This window comes from Thalia democratica, chromosome 4 (genome assembly GCF_965202585.1).
Source record: "Thalia democratica chromosome 4, ktThaDemo2.hap1.1, whole genome shotgun sequence".
In the NCBI taxonomy this organism is placed as follows: Eukaryota; Metazoa; Chordata; class Thaliacea; order Salpida; family Salpidae; genus Thalia; species Thalia democratica.
Genome location: NC_139168.1, coordinates 12,597,142 through 12,622,680, shown reverse-complemented (window position 1 = coordinate 12,622,680; position 25,539 = coordinate 12,597,142). Strand labels below are relative to the sequence as shown.

The 25,539-nt window shown below is 26.0% G+C and overlaps 1 protein-coding gene across 1 annotated transcript; it reads right to left on the bottom strand.

The window, feature by feature from the left end:
- Positions 1–918: 918 nt before the first annotated feature.
- Positions 919–25,539, bottom strand: LOC145833919 (serine/threonine-protein phosphatase PP1-beta catalytic subunit-like). Its single transcript, XM_082941189.1, has 8 exons — positions 25,411–25,539; positions 24,399–24,530; positions 21,930–22,160; positions 17,828–17,932; positions 16,822–16,893; positions 10,325–10,476; positions 5,850–5,984; positions 919–1,937 (listed from the first exon to the last, which is right to left on the bottom strand). Exons 1-8 carry the CDS (start codon positions 25,457–25,459, stop codon positions 1,827–1,829), a joined length of 987 nt encoding a protein of 328 aa, XP_082797315.1. The 5' UTR covers positions 25,460–25,539; the 3' UTR covers positions 919–1,826.

Here is a 25,539-nt window from a genome sequence, read left to right as displayed (position 1 = left end):
TGTTGTAGTTCTAAAGATTTTATAACTAAAAAATTTTTTCTCCGGCCGCATCCTAGCAACATGTCTACTCGTATTCTGTAAAAAATAGGTTAACTAAAAATTAATAAAACAGTTATTGTCTTTCTGTTCTTGTTAGCTACTAGCTCGAACATAGTTATGAGTTATGGACGGGCAACGTAAAGACCGCGGGCCGGATCTTATGTGTCAAGTAGAAACCTCTCGCACACGAAGTACTATCAGCTGGAAAACCTAGTGTGCTAACAATTAATTCGAGATTTTTATTTAATGTTTTCAAATGTGTTAATAGTTTGACTGTACGGTAGTGATTAAAATATGATCAATAAAATTTTGCTTTTAAATATATATATACATTTCTTTTTCCAAAAAGCTTATTGGTATATTTTGCCCACCGACTAAGTATACTGCCCCTATTCAGCTATTAATCGAAAAAAAACAGTATTCGGTATGTAATTTGGCAGTAATGGTTATGAGAGTTGCAAACTACCTGGATCCGGTAGACCACTAGTTAAAAAGTTGTTTGAAAGGCTCTCAAAAATTGTATTTAAATAGGTTAAACACATAGGTTTACAAACAGAAATGAAAAACTAGGTCTGACTGAAACGTCAATTTAATAAAATAAAAGTACGATATTTTAAAAAACTTTTTAAATTATCTATACGATAGATTTCTTGTGTCAAATCGAAATTTTACTAGCTAACATGTAAAAATTGTTTAAAATTCTAAGTTTTTTTCAAAATTTCTGAAGTTCCAGGTTTTTTTAGCCTAAATTAAATTCCAGATTTTTCCAGGATTCCAAGTTTTTTAGACTAATAATTTTAGCATAAATAAATTTTAGTAAAAAAACAATAGTTGTTATGATTATTATTATTTATTATAAAATTTGTACAAAAAGTCTCCTAAAATCAAAAAGGTACATTACTGCGAGAAAAAAACATTTGAAGTAAAAAGAATTAATCAACTAGTTATTACAAAAATGAATTAAATAAATCATCAATTAAAAAGCAAAATAAAGAAAGTAAAACGTATAAATACTCTGGTAAGTTGCTGACAAAATTTCGAAGAAAGTATAAATAAATTAGTACGATAATAAACTGTTTTATTGAAAGTTTTACACAAAATTTAAAAAAGATTAAACAACTCTAGTTTAGTATAAGTTTTTTGAGTTGTATATTTTTTCGAAACGAAATAAAAAAAACTATTTATAAATGTTACAATATAAAACAAAATACTTTTATAGATATTAATCTTTTTAGTAAAATCAAAACCAGTATAATTTAAACTATATATAAGTAAAAAACCAAAAAAGTAAACTTATAACAATTAGAAATAAGTTGCATGATATTTTTTATTTTATTAAGTTCAACCGTAAAAATGTTATAAATATTATCGACCTTTTAAATTTTATTTAGCTCGAGTAATTTATACTTAAAACTTTTAAACTGTTAGTCAAAAAACATAGACTAAGAATTAAAATTAAATCATTATTTCAAATGAATTGTTTTTACACTAGCCTTGTGTGACATAGTCAAATCTTTTCTTAATTGAAAATTTCATTGTAATTTAATAAGTTCAAAAAATTGAAAAACTTTCTCACAGAAATTACATTTAACAATAATGAAAACTTAGTTTAATTAACTTTTTATGTCAACAGTTAAGTTTTGAAAACAAATTAAAATCAATTTCTCAACATTTAATTTAACAAAATACGCTTAACAATCTATAGTTTAGTAGCAAAACTCATCACTGATACGTCATAATATCAGCAATCGTTAATATTAATTCATACGTCATATTGTCAGCAAACATCAGTGCTTCGCCTTGACCAAGTTGTTTTGCTGCATCGTGATTGGAAGGTTCGATTTAGGAGAAATCCCCCCGTACTGGTACTTTGCTTTCTTTTCCGACGGCTTCAGGATCTGAACGATAAATTTCGGATAAAATTTTTTTTTGATTTTAACTAAGTTTTTTTTTTGGTAATTTTAACAATTGCTGATTGGGGTGCTTATAAAACAAGCAGCCTTTGAGTTTTCAGCTATTAAATCTCTATATTCTGTTTTACCTAATTTTGTATATTTATTCTAAAATATTTCCGCTGTACTCAGGGTTGCCAATTTTTTTTTGAGAAGTTTCTTTCAGTTTTTCTGAACTTCTTTAAGGTTTTTAAAAGTACACGTTTTTAGGTCTTTTTTTAGTTAAAAGCGAAATTTAAGGTTAAAAACAGCACTGAGTAGTATAACAACAATGAAAAGATAATGTAAATTTACTTTAATTGTGTTTTCTAATAATAAAAAAATTTGATGATGACAAAAAAAAATATCTGTATGGTAGATTTTTCGTGTCAAGCTAAAGTTTTACTACTTAACATGGAAAAATTGTTAAAAATTCTAGGTTTAAACAGGTTTTATAGTTATTTTTGTTCAAAATTCCAGCCTTAATTGTGAAATTTTAGGTTTTTCCAGAATTCCAGGTTTTTTGGCAACCCTGCGTACCGATATTTTGCTTTCTTTGTCGAGGGTTTAAAAACCTGAACAATAACTTTTGGTTAAAGTTTATTTCATACATATTGCATACTTTAGTTTTATTTGTTAATTTAATGAGTGTTAATGCAAGTATAAAACTTAGTTTTGTAATTTAATCTTTTAAATATCAATCTAAAACTTGTTTTGAAGTTGAAGTTTCAAACTCTTTTAAGCTTTGGTTTATTTATATAAAAATTTACTACCAACAATAACAAACGGTAAGTAAGATACACAAAATAAAACAACTTAAATTTTGGTGTTTTGATCAAAACTAACATTTAGAGAAAGGATAGTATGTTTACTTATTAAACTTAATATGTGATATGCAACATTTACCTTTGTATAATGTATATGTCAAATTTACTTTAGTAGACATAATTTGATATGATTGCCAAAGCTATTAAAGATTTTACCTAAACAAACAATATAAACAGTTTTTTCTCATAATGCTTATATATTTTTCATCTTTATATAAACAACATATTTATAAAAGACTTTACTAATAACTAATTCAAACCAATTCAACCGTTCACAATTTCAAGAAAGTCGCCGGAAAAAGGTCATCAACTAAACCTACAAACAATCAATGGAGAATATAAAACACACAAAATAATGTTTTGTTGTGACAAAACCACCCCATATAAAGACAAACCCACCCAGTTCAAACAAGTAACAATAAGCGATTTATTGTGTTGAAAACAAAAATCGGGGGTTTGTAGATATTTCAAACAATAACACACAGCTGATGAAAACTAGAGATTTTCTACCGTATTAGCAATAGTTGTTTTAATTTAAAGTAATAAATACAAAGTACTGATTACAAGTTTGTGCATAGTATTTTTTATGACATATAAGAATGTTTAACATTTAACTTTTTTTTCCTAGGGCAACCCATAGTGCTGAATTACATGGATATTTTTTATCTTCATAATTATTAATTTTTTTGCTCTTGCTTTTTTTCGTTGTAGTTAGTTGTGTTGTTTAATATTATTACGTAATAGTAATGCTTGTTTATTATCATCTCTTTTTTTTTTGATAGCGTTTCAATAAAATTTCATAAATTTGAAGTATTTGAAATATATAACATACTTTTGAGGATTAAAATACACCTAAACAATTAATACTGTGTATCAACATAGCAAAATGTATTGTTCTTGAAATTACTATTTTTTAAACAGACTTTTGTGCTTAGACCTAACTTAGATAAACAAAAGAAAATAAATCAGATACACAGAATATAAAAACTTTATAAAAAAGACTTACAAGTCAGAAAATATAAAATGTACGTAAGATTATTAAATAAAATTGATGGTTATAAAATTTTAAAAAGTAATACAAAGTTTATAAAAATGAAAAGAAAATTGGTCGCTAAAGTTCCAAACAAAATAAAACAGTCTGAAATAATCATGAACCACAGAAATAACTTTTTTTTAACAAAAATTTAAAAATTCAAGAGAATAGAACTTATTGATCTTTCTTGAAATAACTATGTTGAAAACAGACTTTTATTCTTTGACCTACTTAGATAAACGAAAGAAAATAACTCAAACTTGAAATAGTACAATTTTTATAACAAAATTTTCATTTTCAAATTGAAAAACCTATATAAATTATTAAGCAAATTCAAAAACTAGTAACAATTGTATTAAACTTTAAAAAAGTTAACACAAAATTTATTAATATGAATAATTAATTGCTAACAGTTCAATTAAAATATTTTTTTAAAATGCTGAACTAAGCATGATCCAAAAAAAAAATAAAACAAAAAAAACAATTTCACCGTACAAATTCAAATATAGCTGTCTATTAAGGTGTCAAAAATTATCAAAACTCAAATGCGAAATATCAACATCAAACTGAAAAACAACTTTAAAAACTTTTCGACGACATTCGCCTGCAAATACCGGCCAAATATTTGCGTTTCGAATCGATAAATACAAAATTTGCACCAATTTTCAGTTGACACCTGATTTTGAAAATTTATTTTGCTCAACAACATAATAATTTTTTCAACAATTGCAAAAATTTAAAATTAAGAGTTTTCCATAAATTTTTGTAAGCTTGTTAATAGTGCATCAAAACTAAAATATTTTTCTATTTTAAATGCCAGAACAAAAATTTATGACAAATAAAAATAAATAAGAAGAAAAAATTATATCTTAATTTAATCAGGTATTATTAGAGCATCTGTTTACATTTGTTAGCAATTCTGCAGTATATAACAAAAATCTGCAATTATTGTGAAAATATAAAAAATCAAATAATCAAAATAAATGAAATTCAATACAACTTTAAAACCCAGTGCGTACGAAAACAATGCGTCATGAAACTGTTTGTTTATTAAACTGTGGTTTTAAATTAGAAACAATAATCCAGTTTTCAATTTAATTCAAAACATTTACTATAATTAATGTACTCATAAAAAAGTTTATTATATAAATCCATTACCTTGCTTTGACGTAGATAACCTAAAAATACTAGATTAAGGTTTTCATAAAAACGAGGTTATAAATATTTTATATTCCAACTACTAAAGGCGAGAGAAGAATCTAAACAGGTAAATTATTTCCTCTCTAAGACGTTGACAGATGCGTTAAATTAAATTAAATTTCTAAAGAATATACAATGTGCTTATCAACCTCAGAAAAAATAAGTTGACTTGTTGCTCAAATGCTGTTTGTTACTGAAATGACCTTGTTTATTACTAAAATTCATGCCGGTTTCAGCTTGTATTAGTCACTTGCAATTATTTTTAAGAACGTGTTTAAATGTTTTTATGAATCACATATTTTGATTGAAAACAGTGATTTTTGAATGTTTATCAAAATTTTACTTTAGAAACTTTCGTATAATTTTGACCATGTTAGGAAAAATGACAGCAACAACAGTTTGACTGAATTTTTTTTTAACTACAATTTTTTTTTAAACTGTGTTTTTGAATAAGTTTATTTCATGTTCGTGATCTTGAAATTAATTCTGAAAGGATACAATACTATGATCAATTGAAAAAAAGTAGGCATTAACAATATTTAACAAAATCCTTAAAAGCATAAGCATGTCATTTAGTGTGTTTTTTAACTTTATAAACCTTAATCAAAAAAGTTTTTAAATAATTGAAACTAATATTAATAAAATGTGTTTTTAACTTAAATACACCATAAATAAAATATTTTTAATAAACACTCATCATGTTATGTGTAACTAACTTATTAGTAAATAATTAATATTAATTAAGAAACCTGAAATGAGCACATTAATGAATAATAAACGCTCATAATTATTAATAATAATTAATATTAATTAACAAACTTGAAAAGAGCACATTAGCGAATCGTCAACACTCATCATTCCTCCCGCGTTGTCGAACTCTCCGCAGTAGTTCGGCGCTGAAAAAAGAGTCACTAGCTGGCGTTTGGCGAAAAACTCGTAACCGTCTTCCACTACCTGAAATGTATTGAAAAAATAAATAGTTTATTATTATAAATAAAAACAACTTTGATCCTCAGAACTTTGTTTATCATGAAACTAGAACCAAATATTTGTAAAAGTTACTATCCTATATTTATAGCTTTATTGTTAACTTTCTGTCTACCTTTTTTTTTGTTACATGGTAAATTAATTTATAAAAAAACATAAAGACAAATACCGTAAAAATAAAGGATGTAGTTGAATGCGTTGTCAATAAAATTCTGAAGGTGATACTACTTAGAAAATAATTTTCAAACATAATTTACTATAACTCAGAAACTGAAAAGTTGTGCACCCCTATGAATCATGCTATTAATCTAATTTTGATGTGCTACTCATCATTGTGTTTTAATTGAATACTAAATAGCTTTGTGCTTTATTTATGGGTTTAAAAATAAGTTAAACTGTCTTTTTTTTAAGTTTTTTATTTTTTAAGCAGCTTTAAGTAATCAAATATAATACTCAGCAACTATCTAACATTGTTTTGGAAATCTACTTTTGATTTGAAAAATAAAAGTAAACTTGAATTTATAAATAAATTAACTGTGACTCATATAATAATTAAACATAGTATAGTTAGTCAGAATTTTTTTTCTAAATATTTAACTTTTTTTTTTCTTGTGTTTATTTCCTGACTATAAAATATACCAAAACGTTTCCATAATTTCATAGTTCTATTAAATTTAGTTTTTGTTTTAATAGTTATTTAGTTTTTGTCATAGTTGTATTAAATTTATACACAGTTTGTTTTTGTTTTAATAAAATCTAATTTGTTTTATAGAACTAGTTGGGAAAACAAAAGAAAGTTAATTTAGCTTTTTATTAGCAGTTTAAAAATTGATATTATTACATAAAAAAAAAAACTATCATTTTCATAAAAGTATAAACTTGAAAATACTTCTAATACATTAAAGTGTACTAATAAATTAGGTAAACTTGAATACCTTAAAAGGAATAAAACACTAGTTGTTTTATGAATATTCTAAAAAACTAGTCTTGTTATAACGACAAAATTATTTTTTAGTCTTAAAAACTTGTTTATAAGCATGTTCAAGCTTTAGATAACACATTTTAAAATGAATTAGAAAACGCAAATCATAAATCTTAAAATGCATTACAAAACGCAAATAATAAAAATAAGTGTAAACAATAACACTGAGTTACAATACAACATGTGTCGAAAACTAAATAATTCAAATATAACAAACAGTATGTCACGTCAAAATATTGATTGCATAATTGCACGAGGCAATGACCTCATAAACCCTGTTATGCACATCAATATTCATTCTCAAGAACTCATATGTATTCCAATATGAGCGTATCATAGCTTTATGAAAATTCTTCTCATATACACGAGTAACTCTATGCGCGCTAAAGTTGATCGGAAAAGATGTACAGTTGGTAAAATATTTGTTTTCAGACTTCATAAGTTAAGTACTAGTGCAAAACTTTTGACCCATTTTCATATTGATTTTGTCATATGTAAAGCAAAGGTTATTAAGCTAAAGATTTTGAAGTTGATAATAATGTATAATACATATAATCTATATTACTTTGTTATGTGGGAAGTTGTATTATATAAACAAAAAAAAACAGAATGTAAAATACACAATCATTCATACTTTAATTAATTATTATATAATTGCTTGTGAAACATATGTTTTAATTAGTTACATAAACTAGTGTGTTGAATAACTTATGTTTCAATTAAAAACCAATTTAATACGCAGTTTTTTATATAAAAAACACCACTTTGGTTAACATACAAACCACTAAACAAATACAAACATAAAGTTACATCACAAGATTGATTACTAGAAAATGTTTGTCACAATTTTGATGATTAATGAACTCGAACTGAGTAAATATCAAAGCGCAATTTAAATGTCTTTTTTCTAAATACGCGTACAAAAATTAACTACTTTATGACCATCATTAATTATCAATAGTTAACATTTAACAGCAAACTACTTAAACTGCAGACTATTTTTTTGGATCCCTTTATTAAACATTCAAGTTACTTTTAGTTAATTTTCAGACAGAAATTTATTCAGAAATTTTGAAACTTTAGTTAGCACAGTTATTGAACAAAACCAACAGTAATTTTACATTTTTATGGCATCAGTGTCAGGATTTAAAAATGAAATCACTTTAAAGATTTTATTGTGTTGCGGATCATTTTTATTTTTGCACGTCACTAGACGGTATTAATTGGATTATTTTGTGCTCGGTTATTTAATCTTTAAGCCAATCAACTATTTTTTTAATCAGACCAATAGAACCAGTAGTTTGAATAAAAGATTAGATTAGAATTACTAGTAGGTGGATATGGATTTCATTTTAACTTAAAAAAAATCTTTATTTCCGACGAATTTAATAAAACTTAAATATTTAAGAACATTACAATTAAACAAAGCATCACATTATTATTATTATTTTTTATTTGAATATTATAACTAGACACAAATAAAAAACACAATACACGTATGTACAAATATACTTGTAAAAATTCCACAACCCATAAAAGTAATGCATTTTAATTCGCTATCAAGGCATACTTATGAATCATTATTGCCGATTTAAAGCAACTATAATGACCTCTACAATTAAATTTTTCAGCCAAAAAGAGATTATAAGGTGAAACTAGTTTATAAGCTCACGAATAAAATTGATCTAAATTAAGCTTTAAAATCATCTTTATACTTATGCACATTAAGTCATAAATTTTCAATACTATTAAATGAAATAAAGTAGTCTTAAGTTTTAATCTTTTTTGGTAGTTTAAATATTTTTAAAGCAAACTTTGATTTTATTAAAAACTAAAAAAATGCTTAAATTTAGTTTTTTAAACATCAATAAAATCATTAAAATCATTAAAAACAATTAACTAGAAATTACATAACAAATATGATTACTTGTTGCCAATACTTTATTGATATATTATATGATGCCAAATCTATGTTTTGCAAATTATCTATGAAATATTATAATGTGATTGATAACAATAAAAACTGTCCAAACAATGTTCTTTAAAGTAACAGAGTATTTAAGAACGTTTTATTTTGCTTTAAAACACAAACAAAACCTAGCATAAGTGTACAAATAAAGTACTATAAAAAACAAAAATTGTATTACCTATTTATAGTTCTTTATATGTATACTTGTCTTAATGAAAATTAAGTTTACATAACTCACTTTATAAAAACCAGGTTTCGGACTATTAAAAACAAAGCTTAACTTTTTGGGTAGGCCAAAGTACCGAAAAATATTTTTTAGAAAAACAGCTTATTTCGTAAAAAAAAGAATAATTTTTATAATCTACAGAAACTTAACATTTTATTTTAACCTAACAAAACAACTTCAGTAAATTTTAAAAAAGTAAGTTAGTTTGATTCAATATATAACATTTAAGTAAACACATAACATCATTAATATCAATAAAATAAAGTCAAGTTGAACAAAAACTTAAATCAACTATTTAAAAAAAACATGTAGTGTATATATAATTTTCATAAGCATAGTTTTAGTAAACAAAAAAAAATAGTTTCTTTAAATATGTTTGGAAAATAACTTGCAACATAGTACATTTTGTTAAAAGTTTTAATGCATTGAATGCTGCAAAAACGTATTGAAGAAGGAAGTATTTCGTAAAATTAATGAACTTGTGATCAATATCAAAAGACTTACGTTTTATTTTTGGAACTAATATTCACGTTCTCAGTAATTTTAACTTAATATTCAATTATCGAGCAATTTTAAATTTACATATAAATAACGTTTTACAAAATAACAAAGTCTCTAGTTTTGAAGTAAAAAAAAACACTATTACTTGGTTAATTTTAATAAATACTTTTTCATTACTTTTTGAGTTTTTTTTTTTCTAATTTGCTCATACTTTATTAACCCAGCATAAAAAAAAATCTAATAACTTTATCCATACAAACGTGATATGTCCTGAAGAAGGTTAAAAAACAGCTGACTTTTATATGATTCTCTTTTCTTGATATGCTTTTTTTATTTGTAAATAAATATTGGCGAAATAAATACTTTTCCAATTTTTTTTCTAATAGTTTTCAACATATATAACAACTCTCACTCATATGAACCTTAATACTTTTCCTCTATAAAGTTTTCCTAAATCAAACTTCAATCTTTAGCACAACAAAATACAGTTACGTTTATTCAACGAACAATAGTTATACAAAATAACTCGTTATCATACAAACCTAGTGTTTTTTTTCTCTAAAAATTAAATTTCAATTTTGCATAGTTTAAACAGAATGCAGTTACTTTACAAATACTATTCAACAAACCTGATGCGCCCTGCAAATGAGGTCGAGTCCGTGCCGGTTGAGAAACTTAGACACCACGTCGGGTCCGAACGTGAACGAAACGCCGCGCTCGTTCTCTCCCCACCCGCTGATGTCCTTGTCCGGGTCCGCCCACAAGAGGTCGCACAGCAAACCTGTGAGAATTTGAAAAGCAATGAGAAAGTAATTAACAACTTTTCGTTGTTCTCACAGCACTTGTTCACAGTAGTGACAATGGAAAATTAATAATGTAACGTTGCTCTTACAGCAGTGGTTTGTAACTGTGCACAGTAGTGGCCTTGGAAAATATTTATTAAAGTATAATGTAATATAAATAATACAAAAATAAAATTAGATAACAGTATATAACATAAATACATATAAAAAAAATTTTATATTAATAAATTTACATTATTTGTCCGCGTTCGCCCATAAGAAGTCGCATATCAAATCTGTGAGGCGAATAAATGCACAACTAAAATATATGGCCTACAGTATTTGCATGCCCACGATAGGCCTAATTAAAAAAGTTTAATAATATATTGGGAAATCAAAAATTAATTACAATCCTGTGCTTAAAAGCAGTTTTATACAATATAGTAGGTATTGAAAAAGTAATAAATAAATGCGTAGTCTTTGTAATAGGGTCGCGCAAGAAACCTGATGAAAATAGAAACGTAACTATTCACATAAAAATCGTGTGAAGTAGATTTAAATGATAACACATTAAAATAATAAAATGTATGGTTTTTACGGTGTTCACGTGCCTCATAAAAAAAAACTACTGACATTTAAGTATAATGTTATAGCAATGATATGTTGAAATCGTTTAAGGTAGGGTGAAAAACAGGCCGTACGTTTAGAAACTAACTTGAAACTCTTTAAAGACCATTTAAGATATGTAGGAGTTGGTGCGGTGAAAATTATATTAAATTGAGTTTTTTTATTTTCTTAAGTTTTATTTATGCGCACAAGAAGTCGCACTAAAATCCTGGATAAAAATAAATTAATAAAATATGAGCTTACATGGTACTTAAGGTGTTTACCTATGTCTACCATCATTCTAAAATGAAAACTGATTTTGTAAATTTTAATTTAATAATCAACAAAATTCAACAAGGTTCAAATGATTGCTCAATTTTGTACCAGGCTTAATTTGATCGATCGTTGAAAAAATAACTAAAATGGTTGTTCAGTATGCTAATGAACTTCTGTAACTTTCTAGAGATAATCTTTCACGGTAGAAAACCAAAAACTATACAACACTGTCACTATTCGCCTAGTGTACAAATAATGAGCAATACTTTGACAAAACCTAATAGTTGCATTAAGAAAAAATTGATACCGACCATATTTTTTATATAACACTACAACAGCCAACTAATATACTTGACTCATTAAATATTTTACATGATGAATACTCATTATTAAGTTCTTCATGAGTAAGTTTACATGTACTGTTATAATAACAACAGTACAACTGGTTTTAATTGCTTATACAGGCCATTGTCGAGCGATTAAGTGAGAATAATAAGGTTGTTTATGGGCGAAACACTCGCATGTGCCCTATTCAATATGTTCCAGTGACGTACATCTTTTTGTAAACACAATAAATTGAATTCAATAAGCATTTAAATTATTAAAGATGAATGTAAAGGTGAAGTAAAGCGTAGGTGAATATTTTATTACTGGTAGTAAATTTAGAAATAATCTAAAACACTTAATTTAGAAAAGAGAAGCTAATAAATATATAAACCAAATATCAGATTAAATAATACAACTTAAAAACTAGTTTTTGTAAACTGTTTAAAGTAAAACAAACAATAAGACACTTTCTTTTAAATAGTATATAGAAAATAAATACAAACTTTATGGTTTTTTCAATACCAAATAAATGCTTTGCTAACACACTAAAACACGGAAAAAACCTGAAACTAGATAGTCAACAAGATAAACACAATAAACAACAAGGTACAAAGTTGAATTACAAGAGATAAAAATCATTAAAATAACAAACAAGTTCAAAATCGCAGCAACAAAAAATCATTTTCAAAAACAAACACGCCAGAATTTTCAATATAAATTTGAACGTAAACAAGCGCGAACCACATCAAAAGAAAGATAAGATCTCGGCGAGAAATTTTTAATAAACCTCGGAAAAGTTTCATAATGCAGGAAAAAAAAACAGGCTTGTTTACGTTTGACATGAAGACAAAAATATTGTGCTCAGGCGACGCAACGTAAACAAAAAACCGCGAAAATTATCAAAAAAAAAACTGAAAATTGTTTAAACAGTTTTGACGGGAGGCACCTTTTTAAATTTCGATAAAAAACCGGCTAATTGGTTCTGAAAGACTTTTGGGAATTTTTTAACGTCAAACTGAGTTTGCAGTAACTTAAAATTAAAAGGTTCCGCAATGGGATAAACAAGCTTTTGTTTGAAAAATTCCATATGCCGTTTTAAATGCTTTCCAAATGTGCTAAAAAGTGGATTTTTACTTATTTAACTTTATTGTTCAACTTGTTTGAAAAATTGTTTCAAAGTCCAAGTAGAACAATATGTTGAAAAAACTTTTTTGTGTAAGAATTTAATTTCAAAAATTCTTTCAAGATTAATTTAATTTAGAACTTAAAATTCATACTTATTTTTTTCATAAGAATAATTCTATGTATCTGAAAACCCTATAGTTTTGATTATTTATTTTCTTTTATCAAAATATAGCGTATAAACTACCTTTCAAGGCTGATATAAATTTGAATTAAAATTTCCAATTTCAAAATCACTCTTTATACTATACATTTTTATTCATATGAATAATACATGAAAACTTGGAATTGCAAGCACTTATGCAGATTTAAAGATAAACTTTAAAAGTTCTCGAGTGCACTTGAAACCTCTATAATAAGAACTGACAATATTCGTGACAAGTATGAGAACAAAGTTTTCACTTGAACAAACAAATAAAATGTGTGTTTTGTAATGGTTTTTAGGCTTTTTGATATCCATTTTGGTGGTATTGAAGTTTGATAAAGACAATTGAAAGTTTTTAAAACAAATATTTATCACATAAAGTTCTTAAAAATGTGATAATAAAAGTTTATTTAAACACTAATTTTGCTGATATTGAAGTAGAAGAAGACAATTTAAAAATGTATATAACATATAAAGTTGAAATGTGTGAATGAAAAGTTTAAAAACTCACTGAAAACTTATGTTTCTAAAAAAGTATCAAAAGTTAGCTATAGACTGTTTGTTGAAAAACGTTTTTTACTTATCATAAACTTACTGAAACAAACGACAGTTATCTAAACATATATCTTAACTTATTTAGGGTGCAACATGAAATAGGTCAAACAGAATTTTTGTTTAATTAGTTTTTTTAATTGAAATAAGTAATCAAAGTTGTTGAGTTTTGGATACATAAATTTAATTAATATAATTGAACTATTTTTACAAAGATTTTTTTTTGATAAAATCTTATAATTAAAAAAGGTAAATTAAACTTTTCTAACTACATATTTGATAAGAGCAAAATAACTACATATTTGAAACAACCTTTTTATACCATAAAAAGCATTTAACACCAAAATACAACTTTCGACTTCTAAAAATAACAGAAAAAATCCAAAACCCAACGTCCTATACTCATCACTGCTTAAGAACTCGTTTAAAAAGATTAAGTTCTTCAAAATGTCGCGGGAAAACAAACATGTTGACTTAGCACCTTGCATTTGTGTGTACAAACACCCCTGAGGAGACACCCCGTGAACCCAGCACACAATAGATTTCGGTGAAAAAAGTGAGAAATTTCTTTCAGAGCCTTGTATGCAGATTAGTTGAAAAACTGCATGATTTGTTTTTTGTTGCAACTTATAAAAGGATGAATACACAAAAATTACAATGATATAGGACAAAAGATGTTATCATTATTTATATTAACGAATACAAATGCTCATATAAGCAAAAAACTAAAGAGAAGTTCAAACAACGAAAAACAACATTTTATAAAACTGAAGAGAAGTATATACGACAAAAAAACAACATTTTGTACAGTAGGTTTATATTATTTCATACAGCTATTTACAAATCAAGTTACAGGCTGCTGCATAAACACCAGTCGCAAAAAACCGCAAAATGCAAAAAAACGCAAAATGAAAACAGAACGACAAATCAGATGAAGGCAGAAAACAATGTCGAGCTCATGAAGGCAGTCATAACAGCAATTTGTGACGGAAAGACCCAGGGGACCTCGATTGAGCATGTGATGTCGACTTCAGCGTTGGAAGAAAACGACTTGAACGCTTGAACTTTGGCACGGGCTGCTCTAGTTGCTTGGCCTTTCGCTTCAGATGAAATGTGAGGAGATTAAGTTGGTTTTTGTAAAAAAAAACAATTACAAGTAGTAAGTTGAGTTCTGTTTCGCAGACATTCAGACATTTTCGCGATAAGCATTGAATACAAATACCTTAGAATAATTTTACCAGCGTTTGTGGTCATGCTAAGCAGCATTTCTGTTCTAAATACCAGTTCATGCAAGGACTCGACCACTACGGAATGTTAATTATAACTAAATGTTGTCAGGCGTGTTAACAACCTCTAAATTTAATAACCAAGTCATTAAATAGTTGGCAAACTTGAGCAGCTCACACGTCTGCGTTCATTAATACATTTCACCGCATTAATTCTGTTAATTGATCAAGTTCACTCAACTACATGCACATAAACACTTCAACGTTGTGAAGGACGTTTCAACGAGCGATGAGAGATTTTAAAATTAAACAATTAAAAAACCAACAATTACGCGTTTTTTTTGTTGTTTTTTTTTTGTGTTTCTGTGGCACGCTTTGCCTGTTCCGACTTTTGAAATGTTTTGTTTTTGACTTCGCAAGCTGATGACCTGATGACGTCAAGTATTTATGACGGCATAGAACTATGTACTTGACTTTTCTCTATGGTTTTTATTTTTTTAATGCGGGCTAGACTATTAATGTCTCATCTGGATTACAACTTTACAAATTTTGTTACATTTTAAAGCTGGCCCTAGCAGCAAAAGTTTAGTTAAGTCGAAAAACACAATAAACTAAGTTGTAGATTATCTTTATAGTATTTATGAAACACAATGAACTTTTTATTGTAATATACTTCTTAGTTTTACTTAAAAAGTTTAATAAGTTTGAGTCTATATATCCTCTTGTCTTATAGCCAAAATTTGTTCTTATGGAAATCGAAACTTTTAATTAGTGCACCTTGAATGAACTAAAAAAGCATTAGGTTTAAATATTGTATTTATGTGTCATATTTGGTTTGTATACAAACTTAGGTTAATTAAATTTAATTGCATTGACATTGTTTTAATGGAAAGCGATTTTTGTTACGATAGTATGTATACCGATAGTCAACACGATCTGAATATTTTGTATGTTTACCAAGTATAAAATAAACAAATGTTATATAATACAGCAGCTTTACAAAATGCTTCTGTTTATTGTAATGTGGCAATGTGAGTGTCATACAACTATTTAGCAAGTGATAAGAAGTATAATTAGAAGTAAAAATAATAATACATACTGATGTGTTTGAAGTAAAAACAAAAAGTTCACGACTCTGCTTATTATCAAATTTCCAAAAATATCACAGATAAACATTCAATAAAAAAACAACTGCGCGTTGAGCACTTCAAAGCAAACTTTGCTGCTACTGATAACGTTTATTAGAATATTTATTTTAACATCTAAAGCAAATATTTATGAAGGCTTTTTCCGTATTTTTAAATATTTATTTTTCAGCTCAAAATGCCATTGGGTTTCAGAATGGGCAAAAGTGTGCAAATAATAAGGAATAAAAAGGAATAATAAGCTCAAAACTCATGAAAAATTAATTTACTGATGTTTGCTTTTACGCTCGGAAAACCACTCAGCACTCAATGACGTTTGTGTTAACCTAAATTTTTAAAAGCGCAAATGTTTAAAAGACAGTTGTTTTTTATTCAATGTTGAACAAGAAAACAGTGTGAAGGCGATATTTTAAAGGTGTCGTTGAACACGTTTTTAAGTAAACAATGTTTGCGATGTGGGAAAATTTTGTGTTGAAATATTTTATTTTTAGCTAATTAGCGTTAGTTAGAGAAGTTTTAATTATTTTGTTCTCACAATAATCGAGGCAACTTTACATGCGCGGCAATTAAAGTTAAAAAAATAAAATTTGGATTTAAAATAACATTTGAATATAACAAGATATTTAAAATATACATATTGAAGTATCTTCTCGAAGTGTTTTACTTTGCAAGGCTTGACAACAAATATTTTTAGTTAAATATTAGTATCATAAAGCTATTTACTAATTATTCAATATATATTATCTAACTTCAAAGTTTAATTTTCAAAATGTATATTCACTCGTTCTAAAACTAAAATGAGATCTTCAGTTGTTAAAAAATTTCATTTAAATAGTGTATACACTTTATTTGACTATAAATCTTAACAAATATTTTATAACAAACCGGTATCTGGAACGTCTGTGGGCCTGGTTATTTGTCTGATTTGATCCATTTTCTGAAGGTCCGGTGATAATCCTGAACAAAAGTTGTTAAAATTAAAAACAAACAAAATATAAAAATAAATACAAAATGAAAACATTTATTCCGTCGCAGAATAAGTACTCAGCAGTCATTTGAAAACTAAATATTTCAATGTAAAGAGGTGTAAAAATTTAAGAATAATCCTGAATCAATTATTAAAATTACTGAACAAAATATAAAAATAAATATGAAATGGAAACTTTTAAACGTAGAAGTATTCAGTCCAGGGTTGCCTAATGTTTTTGGCAAATTTTCTCCAGGCTTTCAAAATGTCCTCCAGGTTTTAACAAGTACACATTTCCGGGTCTATTTTAAGTTTTAAGTTAAGTTTAAGGTAAAAAACTATGTTTAAGTATAAAAACATTAAAAGATACTGTAAAGCTACTTTAAAAGTGTCTTTTATTAAAAGAAGTTTTAGATGATGACAAAAAAATGTCTACATGATCATTTTTTGTGTCAAAACTAAACTTTCTTACTTAAGATGTAATAATTGTTCAATATTCCAGAGCTTCAGCCTAAATTGTCAAATTCCAGGTTTTTCCAGGATTCCAAATCTTTTGGCAACCCTTTCAGTTTCAGACTACTCATCAGTCATTGAAAAATATAATATTGGAGTATATACAGGTAAAAAAAATTAAATGAAAAAATTTTATTTACTGATGCGCTTAGCTGCTAGAATATAAGCTTGAGTAGCCCTTTATACTCAAATAAAACAAACGCTTAAACAAATAAAACAATAGTATTTAAATAAATATTGATAATGCTTTTTACGATAAACGAAAAATCTCTTGCTCAGTGCTTTTATTTTAAAGTTACTTTTAATAATTTCTTAAGCAATTTTTATTTACCAATAAAACATATCAACTTTCGAATATTTTGCTAATAATCACTAATTCTTTTTTTACCGTATATTTTTATTACATCTAACCTCCGTGGCAGCAGAATATTTTGTCGTCGATGATGGCGGCTATTGGTAGGCAGTTGAAGCAGTCGGTGAATGTTTTCCACAATTTTATGCTGAACCTTCGCTTGCCTGGAATAAAATTAAACTATTGAATTTTAATTAAGTTTTATTTATACTTATTAAAAATTTACAGCTGCAAATTACAGTATGATCGGTTTACTCAATTCGATTTTACGACTGTTTTGGACGTGTTTTCGAATCATATACGTAATCGTAAAAAATGAAAATTCATCAGTGTAGACTGTAGGCACACAAAAAACTGTGGAATTTACCAACATTATTCGTTAAAAACTTAATTATGACGGCATAATGCTGGACCATAGAAAGTCACCATACAATGATGCTACTAACAACAAATTAAACATCTTGTGTGCGAGACTAAAATAACTATTCAAATATTGATAAGAACATTAGTGATTGTAAAGCTCTGTGTTTTCTTATAAGTGAGTTTTTCAAACTGAATGAAAGATTAGATTTTAAATTGTACAAATTAAACTAGTTTTTAAACAATTACGCAGCCATCGTTTTCATATAATGAGTCGTAAAATTAATTTTATCAATATGTTAATATTTTAGTAGTTGTAAGTAAAGAAGTTATGGACCTACAAGTAACAAAAAAACATATTTTTGTAAATATTAAATGTTTTTTATTTATTTACTGATAAACATTTATAAGCTAATCGTGAACTTGTTAATTTGCTTACATTAGTTAAGTTAATGTGAACTTGGTAAATAATATTTCAACAATGATCTAAAAAAACATATTTTATCAAAACTACGAAGTAAGCGGAAAGCTTGTCCAATTTTAAATAATTATTCTTTAAATGCACCAAAACCTCAAAAAAATACTTGTTGTGTCATCGATAATCTAATAGTACAACTTATTTTTATCTATACTAAATAAAATACTTAATAACTTAAAAACAATATATAAAATGCAAAAACTACCGGGAAAAACGCTAAATCAAATTAGTAAACGTTAAACTCTAAATATAGCAAATGCATAATTATCTACAAACAAAACTTTCCGGTATTTATTTTCAATTTAATTCATATAAGTCGATAAACTATTATCGGATACGTAAAGGTTATCATTCGAAAATAACTTAACAATTACAATGAGTCATATTGTGACATAGGTTAAAAATTAAAAAAATATTAAACAATAACAGCGTGTGAAAGCTAAATATCACCAAGTTAATTCAGTTACTGAATAATTTTGACCGTTTGTGCGTTCTTTAGTATTTACGCTAAAAACAATTATTCTGGCTTTCAATAAAAAAATTCAATTAAAAACTGCTCTACACGAAATTTACCAAATTTTTAATTCTATGGATGAATTAAGTGATTTTTTGTGTTTTAATGTGCGTAATTGTTTTCTGTCAAACAAGTTAAAAGTTCATGTGTGTTGTTGTTTTATTGAAAGTTAAGGTGTTTCTAAACACAAGCTTCGTAATCTTACAACTTTTAATCACGTTTTTTAAATACCTTATAGTTGAAGGTATTTTCGTAAAATTCCAAAATATTTGTGTTTAAGTAATGAAGAGCTTATTATAAAATCTATATTTAAGAATTATTTACAACATTTTAAAAATTGAACAAAAAATGATTAATTTTCAATAAAAGTATTTACATATTTGAAATTTAAGTAAATCTCAATGCGTAAGACTGTTTTTATATCGATTCTTTTTGGGTTCAATAAGACTTAAAGAAAATTGAACAGTGAAAAAAGTTCAATAAAAAAAAGCTGTTTAAACCAATTTTTTATAAAATGATACTATGCACTATTTTTTGTACAAAAATATGTCAAAAGATAACTTTAATACAGCAATATATATATTCGTCAATAGATTGTAACAACTTAAAAAACACTTTATATACCAAATGAAAACAACTAAACTATATATGAGATTTTTTTACATCAAATAAGTATTTAAATTTTTGGTGTGAAAAACTTATGCCTTTAATTAAATCCTGTGGACCATTTTTTTAGTATATAGAGCAACTCCTTTGAATTTAAAAGAAATAATTGCTGAACAAAACTTTCCAATGTCTTTTTTATTTATGCTTTGTTTTGGTAATAGGGAGCTTTTTCTTTTAAAAGCTGTCTATGTATTCATATGTTACTTTGATACTTTGAAATTCTTTAAATAGTTAAAGAACATATGTTATGTAATTAGAAAGTGAAGTCTTGATCCTAATTTACTTATAACAATTCTTTAATTAGTCTTTATGATACTACAAAGTTTCTTAATGCTATGAAAATGATCACTTTTCAAGAAATACTACATTTTTTAAGCTCTCACATAAAAAAAAATGCAAGTTAAAAAAACAAAGTTCTATTTTACTTATCAATTTAAACTTTTTTTGCGGAAAGTAACATACTTTGAAATGTATCCTCATAACCAAAAATAACAAACTAAAAAAACTAATAAAAGTGGCATTGAAAAGCTGGAAAATTACTTATAAAGTATCATATTCATAAAGTATTAAAAAATTTTTTTGTTATATTATCATTTAAGTGTTATTTAATAAAAAAATTTTAAATGCAAAGTTTTTTTTTTACCAAGTCTAACAGTTATAACTTAAAAACCTTAAGTAAATATATCATCAAAAACTTTATGGAAAATTATAATGTCATTTGAAATAAGCACCAAAAGTTTATATATAAATTAACTAACTAACACTTGACCTTAAAAGTATTTTGTAGTCTAGTTAAAAAAGCTTTGAATTAAAAAATTCACTTCTTTTAAAAATAACTGCTCTTCAAATATAAAGTTTTAATTAAAACAAGTAAAAAAAACCGTAGCGGACTCCGTATCGAGCCAATTTTCAAGGTTTTTAAAATATGCATAACTTTAAAGTTTAACTGAAAAAACATTTCAAATTTTTTAAATATAAACTTTTGATTATAATAACTAAAAATACTTGTAATGGACTCCGCATCAAACACGGTTTTTAAAAATTCACTATTTCAAAGTTTAATCAAAAAATATTTAAATTTTTTTTTTAATACAAACTATAATTACAATAACTAAACTGACACTCGTAGTGGAACTCGTATCAAGCCAATTATTTCTTTTTTTAATGCATCATTCCAAAGTTCAATTGATACTTTTATTTTTTAATTTTATTTTTTTAGTATTAATTTTTAATTACAATAACTAAACTGACACTCGTAGTGGAACCCGTATCAAGCGAATTATTTTTTTTTTAAATGCATCATTCCAAAGTTCAATTGATACTTTTATTTTTTAATTTTATTTTTTTAGTATTAATTTTTAATTACAATAACTAAACTGACACTCGTAGTGGAACCCGTATCAAGCGAATTATTTTTTTTTTAAATGCATCATTCCAAAGTTCAATTGATACTTTTATTTTTTAATTTTATTTTTTAAGTATTAATTTTTAATTACAATAACTAAACTGACACTCGTAGTGGAACCCGTATCAAGCCAATTATGTTTTTTTTAAATGCATCATTCCAAAGTTCAATTGATACTTTTATTTTTTAATTTTATTTTTTAAGTATTAATTTTTAATTACAATAACTAAACTGACACTCGTAGTGGAACCCGTATCAAGCGAATTATTTTTTTTTAAATGCATCATTCCAAAGTTCAATTGATACTTTTATTTTTTAATTTTATTTTTTAAGTATTAATTTTTAATTACAATAACTAAACTGACACTCGTAGTGGAACCCGTATCAAGCGAATTATTTTTTTTTTAAATGCATCATTCCAAAGTTCAATTGATACTTTTATTTTTTAATTTTATTTTTTAAGTATTAATTTTTAATTACAATAACTAAACTGACACTCGTAGTGGAACCCGTATCAAGCGAATTATTTTTTTTTTAAATGCATCATTCCAAAGTTCAATTGATACTTTTATTTTTTAATTTTATTTTTTAAGTATTAATTTTTAATTACAATAACTAAACTGACACTCGTAGTGGAACCCGTATCAAGCCAATTATGTTTTTTTTAAATGCATCATTCCAAAGTTTAATTGATACTTTTATGTTTTAAGTATAAGTTTTTAAATTACAACAACTCACACTCGTCGTGGAACCCGTAAATCCTGTTTATGCTGGCGCACTCGTGGTTGCCACGCAACAGAAAAAAGTTCTCCGGGTACTTGATCTTGTAGGCCAGCAGCAGGCATATGCACTCCAGCGACTGCTTGCCCCGGTCCACGTAGTCCCCCATGAACAGGTAGTTGGCCTGCGGGGGGAAATCCCCGTACTCGAAGAGGCGCAGCAGGTCCGTGTACTGGCCGTGGATGTCGCCTGCGTGAGTTTTTAAATTTATAACTTGTGTGTAAATTCCATGTGGATCAATCATAAAAAAAAATTGTTTTGTTTTATTTGAAAAAAGTTTATATAAATAGTTGTTAAAGAACTTTTAAATTATAATTTATAATATTTTTATAAATGTCGCCTGGAATTTATTTTTACATCTTCTTTTTATTTATCATAAATTAGAATGAAATTCTACTTATATGAAATATAAATAATGCCTGATTTTTTTTTTAATTTGAAAAAAAATCCCACAAACTATAATACTACTTTTTCTTGTTTATTTATTAGTTTATTAAAATAAAATTAGTTTTAGTAGTTTTGGAGATATTTTCAATACTTTTAAAATTTTAAAGTTTATTGTTGTTGTTTTATTCTGTTTATTCTTTATAGAATCTATTATCAAAGTTTAACTATAACTTTTTGAAGTAAATATCCTTATAATTCAAAAACTAATATCAAAAAACTTAATACTAATACTTATAAATCAATTGAACAATTGAAAAGAAATAAATTACTTTGTGGATAAGAAAAAAAATTATGAATCTATATACATAATTTACAATCATTAAAAACAAAGTAGAAAAACCAAAACTAATATTTTTATTTAAAACTTTTAAAAGGCAACAAAAACTTTTTTTACCTGTACTACATTAACAACAAAAAAAAAGTGAATCAATTTACGCATTTCAAAATTACAAAGAAGAAAAAATTCAGGTATATACAAATATAATTTTAAATTGTTATATAAGAATTTATGAATATGAATTAATAAATCTGAAAAATATACATAAACAAACGTTAAATAAAATGTTAGGCAAACTTATAAAATTACAAAAACTGAGTATTTAATGTAATAATACATTTTAAAAGCGGATGATGTAAAGTTTTATGATAAAAAGTTATATCTATACAAAGAAAATAGCAGAAAATTATTAGTTCAAATAATTTAAAATGAAACTTTCAAAACCTAAATATATTCTACAGAAACTTTAAAAAACTTCAAGCAAACAAAAAAATTTTTTATGATACTTAAAAACTTTGTAATCAAAGAACCATAAGAATTTTATAACATAACTTAATTAAAAAAATATACCACAGATGTTCTTATGTTAAAACTTTATTCCGACTAACGGCGTTTCACTGCTCTCAAATAAATTTAAGAACAGATCTACGGAGTCTATAAAATACTAACACACATTAGAAAAAAAGCATGTATAAATATGTATAATATTTATGTAAGTAGTAACTATAAACGAACTTTATGGTTTGAAAACAAAGTTTGGAATAAAAACATAAAAATATAAAATTTTCTACAAACACATAATACATAATTATACATGCTTTTTTTCTAATGTGTGTTAAGGGCATAGGGAGGGGGGGTAAACACCCTTTTTTGGTTTTTGATCTTATTTTATATAGTTTTTGCTAAGCTACAAAATGCTTTTTACAGATTTAAAAAATTCAAAAGAATTTTTGGGTTATAGCCGGTCAAAGTCGGAGGCAACAATAGGTTCCTTATGGGAGGCACAAACTAAAACAACAAAAATAGACTATTTTACTAAAAAGCTATCTTTTCCTACGTTTTTTGAGATAACTGTCTCAAATTTTTAGGAAATGTTCCTTGATATATTTAGAAAATTCTGTCAGAACAGAATTTAGAAAATTTAAAAATAAAATTTTATATAAAAAATAAACAAAAAAAACAGTTTTTTTTTAGTTTTTTTGTTACAACTTTTTTCTTTTTTTTTTTAAATTCTGTTGCAACAGAATTTTCTAAATATTGCAAGAAACATTTCCTGAAAATTTGAGGTATTTATCTCAAAAAACGTAGAAGGAGATAGATTTTTAGTGATTTCTAGTTATTTGCCATTTTAGTTTGCGCCACCCATAAGGAACCTATTGTTGGCTCCAACTAAACAAAACAAATAAACAAAATTTAACCTTTTAAAAGTACTTCATTTTTAAACCACTCACACAAAAATAAAAACAAACAAAAAACACAAAATTACCACCCATCAATTTGTACTTTTCCTTGCAAGATAAAAAGTAAAAGCACTTTAATTTAACAACTCAACAACCAGGGTTGCCAAATTTTTTTGAGAAAGGTTTTCTTAGAGGTTTTTAATAATACACGTTTTTCAAAACTATTTTTAGTTTAGAGCTAAGTTCAAGGTTAAAAACTGTCAAAACTTTGCAACACTTTAATTTAACAACTCATTTACCCACCGCATATTTTCAAAGGGGCGCCAAGCTCAAGCAGTATCGGCTGCTGGAGAAATATTTCCCTGGACTTCATGCAGAGAGCTCTCAGCTCGTTCTCTGTCATCTGAACGGTCCTGCCCGGACGTCCGCCTCTGACTGTGGTAATTGCATTGTTAGATTTGAAAAAAATTGTAAAAATATTTATGTAACTCAGGATTTATGATTGTTTTGATGAAATTACTGAAAGTGTGAAAACTTTCAATAATGCAAATGATACTTCATAAAGGAGTTATTGAAAACATTTTCAAGAACTTTTTTGGAATTAAAACATATAAAATATTTAATCCGCACATTTTAGTACTTTCTTAAAAGTCAAACACTGTTTTAGTTTTTGTGGTAATTTATTACACTGTTCAGGGTTGCCACTCATTTTTTCAAATTTTTTTCCAGGTTTTTAGAAGTACACATTTTTGGGTCTATCTTTAGTTTAAAGTAAATTTAAGGTAAGAAACTGTTAAATAGTATAAAAAGATTGAAAAGATAGTGTTTTTTAATAAAAAAATTTGGTGATGACAAATTTTTCTTAATCTATATGATAATTTTTTTGAGTCAAACTAAAATTTACTACTGAAAATGTTAAAATTCTTAAAAATTCCAGGTTTTTTGTTTATAATTCCAGGTTTTTCCAGGTTTTTTTTTGCCTAAATTGTCAAATTCCAGGGTTTTCCAGGATTCCAGGTAAAGTGGCAACCCTGACTGTTTTTAGATTTAGTGATGAATCAAGTTTTCAGTTTAAAATATTCAACTTTGATTTTTATAATTCAACAATTTTATTGAAATTTTACAAAGCTTACAGTTAACAAGTAATACTTTAAAGTTGTGCAATTGACAGTATACTTTTAAGAAGATATACTTCAGAAATAAAACTTCATGAATATTTAAACTGAACACCTAGTTTTTAAAATAAGTTCAATCAATACTCAAGTAAAAAGTTTAAAACTAATGTATAAATATCTTAGGCCTAAAATTTACTTACCATCTAATAACCTTTGAATAAGGCTATCAATATTAAGATCATTTGACATGGTGAATCTGATTTGTTGTACTCTAGATTTTAAATTTCAAAACTTCTAAGCCAAGCTTTCTTGAATTAATTTTTAAATCT